The following is a 13,378-nucleotide window of genomic DNA, read 5'->3' as shown; positions in this document are numbered from 1 at the left end:
TCCAAAGGCTGCTACTCCAGTGGCAGCTTCAGGAGCCTTGGGCCTATTGCCTGCTGTGGAGTCCATCCACCAATCAGGAGGCAGAAAGAGAAATAAAAGTCACGCCCCTTTCCTGAGAGGAGAAGGAGAAGAGCTCCCCTGGACCTGATTGAAGACTGTAAACAGTCAGGTCCGGAAGACTTCAGGGGCAAAGCCCTGGAGCATATAAAAGGAGCTGCCTGCCCAGCACAAGAGGCAGATGTGGCGAGGGACTCAAGAACAGTGGAGCCAAGCAAAGCTGGGGAGCCTGGGGAGCTCTCCCCCAGCGGACAATAGGCCCAAGGCTCCTAAAGCTGCCACTGGAGTAGCAGCCTTGGGAGCGGTGCAAGACCGCTCGGGCTGTTGATGGCACACAGGGACAGTGCGTGGAGACCTGCCCCTGGGAGTGGTGTGAGACCACTCGGGCCCATCACGGTGTGTGGTTTGGTGCACAGAACCCAGACTTTGGGAGCTGCAAGCGGTGGCTCAAGCCTGCAACCCCGGAGGGCCAGCAGGCCACATGGTGTACAAGGCGGTGCACGGGCCCAAGCCATGGAAGCTGTGGCAGGGCAGCTCAGGCATCATTGCAAGTAACCCCGGCAGGTGGCCAGGCAGGGAGGTGCACAACCGATGTACGAGGGAGTGAAGCCAGGGAGCAGTGGAGATTGGGAGCTGCAAGCGGTGGCTCAAGCCTGCAACCCCGGAGGGCCAGCAGGCCACATGGTGTACAAGGCGGTGCACGGGCCCAAGCCATGGAAGCTGTGGCAGGGCAGCTCAGGCATCATTGCAAGTAACCCCGGCAGGTGGCCAGGCAGGGAGGTGCACAACCGATGTACGAGGGAGTGAAGCCAGGGAGCAGTGGAGACTGTTTGGGTTAGCCACCCAGCATAAGGATGGATGGCCATAGCCTGAAGGGCCCAGCCTGTGCTAAAAGAGCCCTCAGTGCCAAGCCAGGGCATGGGGAAATAGTAGGGCTGCAGAGTGAGGCCCAGCACCCAGGAGCCAGCAGCAGTGGTGCAGCAGCCGAGAGGAGCTAAGCCCTCGGTGCCCAGAGTTGGGCACAGGGTGGGGAGGAGCCCAGCGGCGCATGAGATGCCTGGAGAGGCACTCTGGCAGAGAAGACCCGCATCGAGCTGCACCCTGACCACTGCCACCTGAGGGAGTGAGTCACTGGGCCCTTGGGTCCCACAGCAGAAAGATGTTTGAAGCGGGCTAGCCCAGATAAGGGGCTGGGGGAGCAGCCCCCCCCGCCTAGTCAAGGCCCTAAGGGGAGAGGCCCCTGGTTCTTCCTGGACACCCCATAAGGGACCCCCCATTGGAAGGAGGACTATCTCCTGCCATGGCTCAGGGACTATATTAAGGAATAGGTGTTATTAAGATTGTTCCTGTTTGCACTTTATACTTTGCAATTGAAATGCATTGTGAAGATGCTGCTGAAATTGTTTTATTGTGATGGGTTAATAGTGTTATTTAGGATTTGACCTTGGTTATTGGTTAATGTTCACTGTGTAAATATATGTATATGATATTTAGTCTTATGATTATGTATATTATAACTCAACAAATTGTATATAGCTAAGAACTTTGGGCTTGGGCTAACTCTATAGAGCAGAGCTTTCCAAACTTTTCATGTTGGCGACACACTTTTTAGACATGCATCATTTCGCGACACAGTAATTCAGTTCCGGGGGAGGGGCCAAGGGAAGCAGACGCAAGTAAGGGAGCTCCGCGGTGCCCTTCCGCAAAATTTTCTGCATTTCACACGACACACCTACACACTGCCGCCGACACACCAATGTGTCGCGGCACACAGTTTGGAAAGCTCTGCTATAGAGGAAAGAGGGATCTGCTCAAAATTCTGGCATCCCTCTCACAGCACCCCTTCCTGCCTACCCATCCCATTCAACTGAGAATAGGGCACACCCTTGGGTGTACCCGGGCTACATTAGTAACTGTACTTCAAGTTGACCCACACTCCTCTTCCATAAAACCCAAGTCAAATATAAAAAGGAACAAGGCATCTGCAGCAGCAGCAATTTTCTGTTCTATTAGACAAGTGGCTTGATTAACACCCAGATTTCCACTGAAGTCACTGAAAGCACAAGTACTTTGAAAAAAAAAAAAAAAAAAAAACAGAGTGTGTGTGTGTGTGTGTGCCAGAACATGGATTTTTGGTAGTGTCATCAGCAAATTTAGTCAAAATTGAGCATCAAATGTAATTTGTATCGAAGCAACTGTTTGCCTCCAGAGCTTACAATCTAAGCAGATAAGACAGCAGATGAGAAGGAAAAAAAGGAACATAGCCCACAGAAACAAAGGAAGAGAGCAAGTTGTCAGTCAAATCAAGAACAAAAAACAGTCTCTGCAATCCTGTCCACTGCACCATACTATCTTTCTTTACTGGTAGCCCAGGCTGAAAATTCTCTATTTTAAAAGGCATAGTTTTTTGGCTGCTCAGCCAAAAGTTACTGCCAATTCAGCAGCAGCTGCAAGAGGGTTAAAACTCTAGCTCTGACACTGAAAAACAGACTCCGCCCCTGTTGAATACCAGGCTGGAAAGAAGCAAAGTCCCAGACAGCCATTAGTGCATTTTCATGCTTTTACTCCAGTGCAGAAGTCAGCTTATCCACATAAGACATATACCCAATTTTGGAGGGCTAAATTTTTTGGGGGGGAAAAGGTGCTGTGTGGTATGCGAATAAATACAATCATTTTTCTACCAGGGTAACATTTGCCAGTCTTCCAAATGCATGATCTGACCCTACTTCCAAGACAAGAGATATGGAAAAGGTGTTAGAAAATAAGGAGGTTTTGTTTTCATAAGCAACAAGTCTCCCAACCTTAAGTGTGACAGTGAAAAAATACCCATTTTATCCTGCTTTTATACTCCCCAAATAAATGAAAAAAAAGCCACAAATGCCCCATTATTCTAGTGACATCAACAGAAGCAGAAATCATCCAACGCACAAGTTTATTGGAAAAATAAATCTATTCAGGGGCTCCCCTACTTCTGAAACCCTAACCTGATCATAGCAACTTTCAGAGATGACTCATTATGGACACAGCATTCAGGACTCATCTACCAGAATGTTTTATTTGCCTGGTGGACAGAAAGACATGCAAGACTCCTGATCACTTTGTTTCAATATGTTGATCCTGGTCTCTCTTGACTGAATGAACAGTTGGATTTGGATGATCACAAGACAAGGCTAACAGCGCAAGTGGGAAGAGAAAATGGTTCTCCCTGAAAAGAGATATCCAGAAGTCTCTCGTGGCAGGGATCCATAAAAATGTATCTAGTAAAGCTCTGAATTTCATCTATGCCCAGTAAATCACACCCAAGCAGAATTACAGAGATTGCATAATGGATGAGATCCCTTAAAGAATGAGTTTCAGTACTTGACCATACATCGTAATGAAAACTAGTTCTTTAGCCAAAAGAACATCTCCTAGAAATTGTTGCATTAAAATAGACAACAGTATAGGAGTATGAGCATTAATGAGGTAGGTGGTCAAACGGCAGAAAAAGGAGGTAGTTGCTAGACTCACGTTGCGAGTTCCTTATAACAGTGGTTAGAATCCTAGAAAATGAGAGTTGGAAGGGACCTCAGAAGATCATCTAGTCCAACCCCCTGCTCAAAAGCAGGACCGTCCCTAATTATATCACCCCAGCCAAAACTTTGTCTAGCCAGGTTTTATAAACCTCCAAGGATAGAGTTTTCATTACCTCTCTGGGTAACCTGCTCCATAGTGTTTTACTACCCTCTTAGTGAGAAAGTTTTTCTTAATATCCAATCTAAACTTCCCTTGTTGCAACTTGAGACCATTACTTTTTGTTCTGTCATCTGCCACCACTAAGAACAATCTAGCTCCATACTCAAACCACAAACTGGGTTCTCAAACTGTTGCCCGTGAGGCTACATTAACTGGCCCACATATTTTACCAGACCCTATCAAATTATAAGAAAAAAAATATATATAATGATCTGTGAGAAACTGTTAATTCATACAAGTTGTGAACCACTGCCCTAGAAGAGCTCTACCTATTTATCCTACTTACCAAGTATACCCACATATCTAAATAAATATTCCAACAATCATTCAAATAAAACAAAGCATAATTAAAGGAGCATCATAAAGTAACCGACATGGACTTCCTTGAAGAATTAAAGTAAAACAGGCCCTTAAATGCAGCACCAATAATGCCTACATAACCACAAACAAGATGTAAGCAAGGAAACTACAATGACTTATGCCGGCTTCTGAAAGTTTTCATTCTGGAATGGCTGCAGGTTGTTCCAGGGACTCTGGTCTAGAGCTTTGGTGCAAATACAGACCTTCAATAAATGCAGTATAATGTCATCCAAATACAATAAACTTCTTTTTACCATTTTTTTTCTTATTTACCACTCATTTGTTCCCAAATAGGATTTCTCAGATTCTCCTTGTACCATATGATATAGTGTGCTTGAAAAAAAATAATTTGAAGAAAAACCTGCTCTGCCTAAACTGGACATATTGGCTCAATCCTGGATAAGTGAATTGGAAATAAAGGAATAGTTTAAAATGAAGGAGTAGTATTGTTAAAATAGAAATAGTTGTATTATTCAAATAGAATAAGAAAAATTAGACACAAAATTAAGGCAGATAAACAGGGTTTAGGAGAACTGGCCAGCCACACAGCATAGATAACTAAAGTTCAGATTATTTAAATTTGGTTCATTCTATTTAATACGGGAAGCTCAATTTGACAGGTCAAGATATGGCAATATAGGTTATATAATGAAGGTAGAAAGAAAATTAGGTAAATCTCAGATTCACAGTTCTGATCCAAAACAGTAAAAATCAAACTCTATGTCAAAATCAAGCTTCCAAAAGCGACAAAAAAAGAGTTACAAATGTCCCACCAGAAACCTAAAGCATGTTAAGTGCAGATAAACACAAGTCAATTTATTCTTATGGACTTTTCATTATTTATTTCACTGCAGAAGAATGATGGCGAAGCCTATATAGATTCAGATCTAAAGACAAAAGAAGGCTTTTTATCAACACATTTTTCACAGATAAACAGGGTATGAACTAGCCTCAAAAGGAGACTGTATATAGGAGGATCCAGGATACAGAGGGAGGACACAGATTTATTCACCTAAGGTGAAGTAACAGAATAGAAGTAAAAATCAACTTACCCTAGTGCAACAGCTTTTTTTCATTTTCAGTATTATATATTCTATACAGTCATAAAATATATTAAAAAGAAACTCTTAGAACATTCTGTGAATATTTGCATTTTTGTACCATGCTATAAAAATCAAAGGATATTAAAATGACATGTTCACTTAAGAAGAGTACTTACGTCTATAGTTGTACATAAAGCAGGCCTGAGCTGCAATCATCCACTCCGCTCTAGTCTCACAGAAGATGGCAATGTTTGACTTTGGTTGCTGCCCCAGTATTCCTAAGCCATTTCCAAAATTAACAGCTTTAATGTAGACGTCATCATATGAGAGCCAAGTGTATTTTCCAAGGATAACCTAATAAAGATTATTAATATAGATATATAGAATGAGTATAATTTTAAAAGAATAAGCCTCAGGGTTTCAATAAAGACAATAATATAGCTTAAGCTTAAAAAAGATGGCTCTCAAAACTCTAAAAAGCAGTGAAATAAAATCCCTTTAGTTGCTATAAAGATCTATTCATAGATAATATGCTTTCATTAAACAACTTAAGCATGGGAAAGCCCACATTGCCCACCCCCCCAACCCCACCCCTCATCATCCCAGGATGCAAGCAGCGGTGGGAGCCAAGCCCCATTCCCCCATGAGCACCACGCCCACACCCCAGCTGAGCAGCACCTGCCCCTGCCCCCTCCCTCACTGCAGGGGGGTGGGGGTGGGGGGAAGAAGGGTTGATCTCCCCACCCCCCCCCACACACACACCTTCTCTCCCCGCTCCCCTTCCACCACAACAGACTTTCCAGCTGGAGGCAGCTCTCTATGATGCTAGGTTGTGCACCTCGCTGCCTGAGTGCTGGGCAGTGGCTGCGCACAGGCACGAGCATTTATGAGCCAAATTACTGGCACCATTGGGCCGATTTCCAATTTTCTTTATATTGGTACTGATCCGATATTGGACAGATGTATTGGTGCACCTCTAACTGGCCCCCCAAGGTATTTCTATTGGCACCCCACGCTACTTGCCCACTACCAATCCAGAGAACTGCACTGATTTCAGTTTCATAAGACATCAAGGCTACCTTTATTTCTCAGGCCATGAAGTTCTTGCTACACAGTTGGAAAGTAGAGGTGTACCAATATATCAGTCGCGTATCAGATCATCTCCAATAAAAGAAAAATTGACATTAAGTTGGTAGGGGCGCACCGACAGATTTTGGGGGCCAATACTGATAGCCAATTTTTAAGGAGGCGTATCAGCCAATACTGATCCAATTTCCAATACAGCAGCATCCAACTGGTAAGTCTGTTGTGGTAGAATAAGGGGGAAGAAAGGGGCATGAGGAGCCAGAGCAACACCCGCCCCCCCCGCCTGTGAGGGAGGGAGTAGGGCAGGTGCTGGGGCAGATGCTGCCCAGCCAGGGCGGGGCACAGAACAGAGCCATGGCTCATCCAGGGGGGGTGGGAGGGTACCTGTGGCTGCATGCACCCCAGGAGGACACAGGGCGCAAGGGAGTTGGGCGTGTGCCCCCTGGATCTGCGTGGGGTGAAGCGGGATGCAGCTGCCGGCTAGAGCCGGGGCTACACAGGGCTCTTCTCAGTGGGGGTTGAGCTCGGGGCAGGCAGCAGTGGTGGGGGGCTGCAGCCACCCAAAATTTCACTGTAGCCCCCCTGCCAACCCTCCCCCTCCCAGGCAGGGGCTGCTGGGAAAGTCCAGCTGCCAGCGAGATCCACCATTTTGCCCACCCTTATATAAAGGCTTAGTCTATCTACACTTTGAGTTTTGCTAACAGAAGGTTCTGCCAGCAGAACATTGACTGTGCCCATATTCATAGCAGCTCTCCTGTGGCAGCAGAAACCCTTTGTTCTACTGATAGAACAATGCCAACACTGCAAGGGACATAAAGTTTCTGCCACAGCTCATGTATGGGGCTCATACTTTCTGCCATGTGCTTTCATGGTCTAAGTATACATGGTCAAAAAGCCAGAGGCTAAATCGATTCAATCTTTTCAGGCTAGTCTAAACTGTGTTGACTGAACCAATAAGCAAGTGAACAGACATTCACTTCTGATTCCAGAAATGCAGCCACATGCCTGCAGTGGCTCAGGCCAGAAGCTAGAGAGCACTACAGCACTCCATCCTGCCACTGTCAAAGGGAAGGGAAGACAGAAGCCCTTCAAGGCTTTCCTCCCCTCCCTGCTCAAGCGGAGGGGGCGTGGCCAGCCCCAGCCTGGGGTCAGCATACTGAGACCAGAAGGGGGGCTTCACATCCCCCTCCCTAGCTTACATAGGACCCCAGCCCCAATCTGCCTGGGGACAAGGGCGGGGGGGGGGGGGGAGGGAGAGACCCTGCCAGGCTTTTTTTCTCCACTCCCCACTGGAGCAGAAGCCCCTGCCATGGTTTTGCCCTCCCAAAGTGGGGGTGACCATGCTCCAGCCAGCAAGTCTCGGGCTGAGGTAGGGAGGCCTTCCCTGGCTGCACAGGACCACAGCCTGGGTTTTCCTTGGGGTCAGAGGAGCAGCCCCTGTCAGGCACTCACCCCCTGCTCAAGCAGAGACCTGTGAGCATGCCCACACCCAAATCACTCTCCCCCCACCCCACCTCAGCCTGCCAGCCTGGCTTCTTTGCCCCTGCCAAGCAGTTCCTGGCTGGGGTCCCTTGCGGGGGCAGCAGGGAGGGGCAAGCAGTGGAGAAGGAGGGGTTTAAACCCCTCTTACTGGTTCTGCCCTGGGGAGCAGCCCCTGCCACGCTTCTGCCTCTTCCCCCACCCCATGGCTCCCCACTCAAGACGGGGAGAGGGCTGCTCTTACCAGGGTTTTTTCCCCTCGAGCAGAGGACAGGCAGCATGGCCATGCCCCAGCTCTGGGCTGGCATGCTGAGATAGGGGGTGGCCTGAGGCGGGGTGGGGGGAGAGTGAGTTTAAACCCCCCTTCTCCCCTCCACAAGCAACCTCAGCCAGGGACTGCCTGGCCCCCACCTCAGCCTGACAGCCTGGCCAGCATCTGGCCACAACCCTGCCCCTCCGCTCAAGTGTGGAGCAGCTGAAAAGCCAGGCAGGGGCTGCTTCGCAACTCCCAGGGAGTCCCTGGTTGGAGGCCCTTGCAGGGTGAAGGGTGGGGTTTAAACCACCTCTCCCCTCCCTCCCCCCTCAGCGTGCTAGCCTGGCCAGTGTTGGGCTGGACTCCTGCCTCCCTGCCAGGCAGACCCTGGCTGGAATCCCGGGGCAGCAAGAGGGGGCTTAAAGCCCCCTCTCCCTGTCTGCCTGGCCCCAGGGTCTGGCTACCCTGCTTCCTCCATTCCAATGCTGAGTGGGGGAAAGGCCTGGCATGGGCTGCTCCACCCTGGCAGGCAGACCCTGCTGCTGTCTGAAGCTGGATTTCCCACCCCCACCTCTTCTAAGCTAACCAGAGTAGTATCACTGCTCTGGCTAGGAAGCAGAGGCAGAGCCAACCCTGGTCTCTGGAGCAGATAGCCCAGCCCAGCCCAGGGCTGCAAAGCACCCTGGGATGCTGGGAGAATGTGAAGCAAGGGGTCTGGGACAGAAGTTCCATAAATCGGTTTGACCTAAATCAGTTAATTTTGATATTTCATCCAACCAGGTTTATCTTAAACTGGTTTTGGCCATTTTGTAAGTGGTTTAAGTGCACTGAACTTCTGTTCTGTTACAGGCTTAAGCCAGTTTCTGATTACTTAAACCGTTTTTTGTGCAACTTCCATCCCTAGCCATGCTGTAAATCCTTTTAACAACTAGTCCCTTCTAGGCTGTACTAGCTGTGCTGGCAAAGCGCCTGCTATAGTGGTGTCAATGACTGGCAGGAACTGCGCAGTCACCAGAAACTAATCAAGTGACTTCATGTGTAAGCATTACTGCAGTGGCATCTGTCTGCTGGCAGAGGGTGCTTTTTACACAGGCAAGTCTCAAGATCATCCTGGAAACTCACATTTGCTGCCTGCACATTCATTTCTCTGCGCAAAGCCCTGAGACAACTTGGAAAATACCATATTTTTGCATATAGCACACCCCCATATGCACACACACCTTCATTCTTTAGGAGGGAGTCTGAAGGGGCGGGGGGGAGGGAGGGGGAAATCTACTGAGGTAGATAAACAGCAGCAGCTAGGGAGCCAAGCCTGCTCCCAAGTCTTGTGCCAGCCCTGCATGAGTTAGGCCTCCGCACCAGTCAAATACGCTGGTCCAGGGCTGCATGAAGAGCTTGACCCTGTACGCTGGCTCTGGAGCCACATGTTAGGTCGAATCCAGCATGGAATCCAGGACCACGCTCCAGCTCCAGAGCTGTGTGCTAAGGCTGACCCCACATGCTGTCTCTAGGGTTGTATGTCAAGCCCAGGACTATGCACCAAGTCCCGGAAGGACCAGGCACATGGCTCCAGAGCCAGCACATGGTTTCAGTCTTGGCAAACAACCCCAGAGGCAGCACACAGGGTCAGACCCAGCAGGTAGCTACAGAGCCAGAACAGAGTCCTAGGCAGTGCATGGGGTCAGACCCAGCAGGTGGCTCTGGAGCTGGCATGTGAGATCACACCTAACACACCAGGTCCAGGGCTGTATGCCGGTTAGATTCGGCATGCTGAGTCCTGCCATGTACCAACCCTGTGCATGCCAACTCAATCCAGCGTGTGGTTGGAGAAGTGGCCTCTCCAGGGGTCGGGAAGTTTCAGGGGAAGTGGGCAGTGGCAGCATTGACTGCTGCGGCTTCCAGAGCTGTGACAATGAACATTGGCACTGCTTCACCTCCGCTGCCCCTTCCCTCCTCACACCTTATTTCTGGACCTAAAGAGATTGCTTCCATGCATATAATGTGCACCTCCATTTTCCCCAGCTGGTTTGGGGTAAAAAGTGCAAAATACAGGTGAGGAAATACAATCTTAGAGTATAGCCTTACAGTTCACTGAAGAACTTCAGTCTCATACACCAACATCACTGGTTGAAAAGAGGGCGTGGGAGAGAATACAAAAACTGAAACTAGAACATAAATTATAAAACCAACAAGCACTCACTGCATCTGTCATCCACCTTAGTTGTTACCAAACCAACTTCTTTAGCAACAATGAATGTTGAAAGTATGTCTCAAAAAACAAACTATCTAATGGTCAGAAAAAAGTATTCTAATTTCCACAGAATAAATCTTCTTCCAAAAAAACCCCAAAAGTGCGACAAAGCATACAAGACTAAGACTTTATTTTGGAGTTATTATGCAAACACCTCTATATACATTATGCAAACACAAGTGCCACTTACAACTTGATTCTCTAGTAGCAATTCCTATAACTATGTACTTATTTATATCTAGGTTGGATACTTATAACTAGTCAGGAGTTTTTCTTCTTCAAAAATAACTTATTTTTGTTGGAAAACGCAGAAGTGTTACAGGAACATGTCAATCCAGACAAGCTTTTGAGTTGGAACCTACCTGTGCTACCTCAGGTGATTTCCCATGAGGCTTGGGTTCCCTAGTTGCCTGCCAAGAGGCCCCCTACGTAGCATGGAAGCCCAGACAGACTACATGATTTTGAGAATGCAAAACACTGCAGATTCCACCAATTCATATTTGAATTTTGAGCCTAATCTGGGGAGGAGGAGGTGCGGAAGATTTTTTTTTTTTTTTTTAAAGAAAGGCAGAGCAGAGGGTCTGTATACCAGAAAATTTACTAGTAGCTCTACAAAGCCACCTGCAACAGAGACAGAAGCCCCACTTTTACTACCACGAAGAGCTACTAGAAGGAGGGAAAAATCACGAAACAGTTCTGAGCATACTGTACCAAGGAATCTACCTGTGCAACTTCAAAAACATCATTATACCTTATTTAATACTGTCTGATTAGAGTGGCCACCGATGCAACCCCAGAATAAAGGGCACTGCCCTGGTGATGGGCAGGACCACCGACACCCATTTGGCCAATCACAGAAAATTAGGGTTGGAAGAGACCTCAGGACGTCATCAAGTCCAATCCCCTACTCAAGACAGGACCATCCCCAATTAAATTATTCCAGCCAGGGCTTTGTCAAGCTGGGCCTTAAAAGCCTCCAAGGGTGGAGATTCTACCACCTCTCTAGATAACCCATTCCAGTGCTTCACCACCCTCCTAGTGAGAAAGTTTTTCCTAATATTCAACCTAAACCTCCCTTTCTGCAACTTGAGACCTTTGCTCCTTGTTCTGACATCTGCCATCACTGAGAACACAGTCTAGCTCCATCCTCTTTAGAATCACCCTTCAGATAATTGAAAGCTGCTATCAAATCCCCTCTCAGTCTTCTCTTCGCCAAACTAAATAAGCCCAGTTCCCTCAGCCTCTCCTCATAAGCCATGTGCCCCAGCCCCCTTACCATTTTTGTTGCCCTCCACCGGACTCTCTCCACCTTGTCCACATCCTTTCTATAGCAGTGGGGAAGCGGGGGAGGGGCACTGGCCCCACTCATTGCTGCTGATTGGCTGAGGTGGTGGCCCCTCAATCAGAGGTGAGGGGCAGCTGCCACAACCATGGCCAATCAGCAGCACGGGATGGGGCCCTTGGGCCAATGAGCAGCAAGGGGCCTGGCAACCACAAAAAGGCCACCATCCTTCTTCCCTCACTGTCTGACTCAGAACCCTGCCCCTCCTGGCTGCGCACCACCCCACCTCTAGGCACAGCCAAAAGAATCATGAGGACAAATGATTGACATGGATTTCCACCACTGAACTGAAAAACAGGATTTTCTACAGTCCATTCCCGATTCAGAATTGGACAGGGGATAAAGAGTTTAAAAACAAGACGGTCAGGTATAAAAAAGAACCAATGGCCACCTACTGCTAATATAAATCTGCAGAATACATGCTCAGGTCAAAACAACAAATTACTTGGAAATGAAAAACTGAATCCCTGGAGAAAACAAGAATTAAAAAAAAGATTTCAAATGTAGCATGTTCAAAAAGATTTGTCTTTAAATTGTATACCAATTTGGTACAAAACATCTTAAGGATGGTTCTACTAGCACTTCCCTTCACCAAATGTTAGCAATGTCATGGGAAGCAAATAAAATAGTGGAAGTGACGCATCAGAAAGATAATGCTGTTTGGGGAGAGAGAGGGAAAAATTTATCTACAGAGGAAATTTTAAACGTATACTTCCTGTTCTCCTCTGTTTCAACATCCCTTAGAGTATATGTTTCTTTGGGCCCCTCTAGACATGCAGGTAAAGGCACGATGGGATCTAATGTACAATCCACACAATCATGCCTTCTCCCATGCCACAGGTACTACATGATCCCGGGCTCCCCCTGAACCAGCAAGAAGCAGGTTCACATGACTAGGAGCCCCCTCAGCTGACGGGGCTCCCAGCCACAACCCTTGGGGCTCAGAGATCACAGCAGCTGTAATCTCCCAGCCGTGAGGCACTCCATGCACCCCCATGGCTGGGAGACTGCAGCAGATGCTGCAGGGGCCCACCACGCACTCCTAGGGCTGGGAGATCACAGCCACACCCCACAGCTGCCAGAACCCAGAGTTCAACAGCTGCAGACTATATGGTCCCAGCAGTGCCCCGTGGCTGCTGGGACTCAGGAGCTGCACAGCCACAGGGCACAGCTGAGACCCAGAATCTGCAGCTGCCAGGGGCGAGAGTTCCCTCAGCTGCAGGTCTCCCAGCCTGAGCTGTGCATGGTGCATCCCTGTGGCTGGGAGCCAAGTCAGCTGATGGGCCTCACAGCTGCAGGGGCAGACCCTAGTACAGGTGTAAATTAAAGCTGGATAGCAGCCAGCTGTAAACTTATTACACATTTTCAAGCAATTTTATAGCTGGTTGGACTTCTTATAGTGCAGCTTAATTCACTCGTGTAGCCAGTCTAAATTAATTGTACAATTTACCTGTATCCCACAATTACCAGATTATGCGTAGAGGGGACCTTTGATTCCTATTCCCCGATTCCCACCTCCCTACCCCATACTGCTCATGACATGAGATTACCCTGTCTCTAGGCAAGTGCCCCTTCTTTCTGCCTTGCCTGGTTCTTTTATTTAAGCCTCTGATGCAGTGGTTTCTTTTGCCCCTTGCCATATTTATGGCTACCTTATCTAAAAATCCATTTCCCTCTTCATGCCCTATCATAGATTCACAGATGTTAGGGTCAGAAGGGACCTCAATAGATCATTGAGTCCGACCCCCTGCATAGGCAGGAAAGAGGGCGTG

The 13,378-nt window shown here is 48.0% G+C and overlaps 1 protein-coding gene across 1 annotated transcript in view; it reads right to left on the bottom strand.

The window, feature by feature from the left end:
• Window positions 1–13,378, bottom strand: part of LOC102380382 (acyl-CoA synthetase long chain family member 3) — a gene marked incomplete at its 3' end in the record, with an annotated part of 55,770 nt that overhangs the window by 19,810 nt on the left and 22,582 nt on the right. The window contains exon 3 of the mRNA XM_025195043.1: window positions 5,372–5,549. Within this exon, the coding sequence (XP_025050828.1) occupies window positions 5,372–5,549 (178 nt within the window). The remainder of the gene's footprint in view (window positions 1–5,371; window positions 5,550–13,378) is intronic.

Source organism: Alligator sinensis, unplaced genomic scaffold (assembly GCF_000455745.1).
Source record: "Alligator sinensis unplaced genomic scaffold, ASM45574v1 scaffold1013_1, whole genome shotgun sequence".
Classification (NCBI taxonomy): domain Eukaryota; kingdom Metazoa; phylum Chordata; order Crocodylia; family Alligatoridae; genus Alligator; species Alligator sinensis.
The sequence above is the reverse complement of the archived record's forward strand: the minus strand, read 5'-3'. Positions and strand labels throughout refer to the sequence as shown.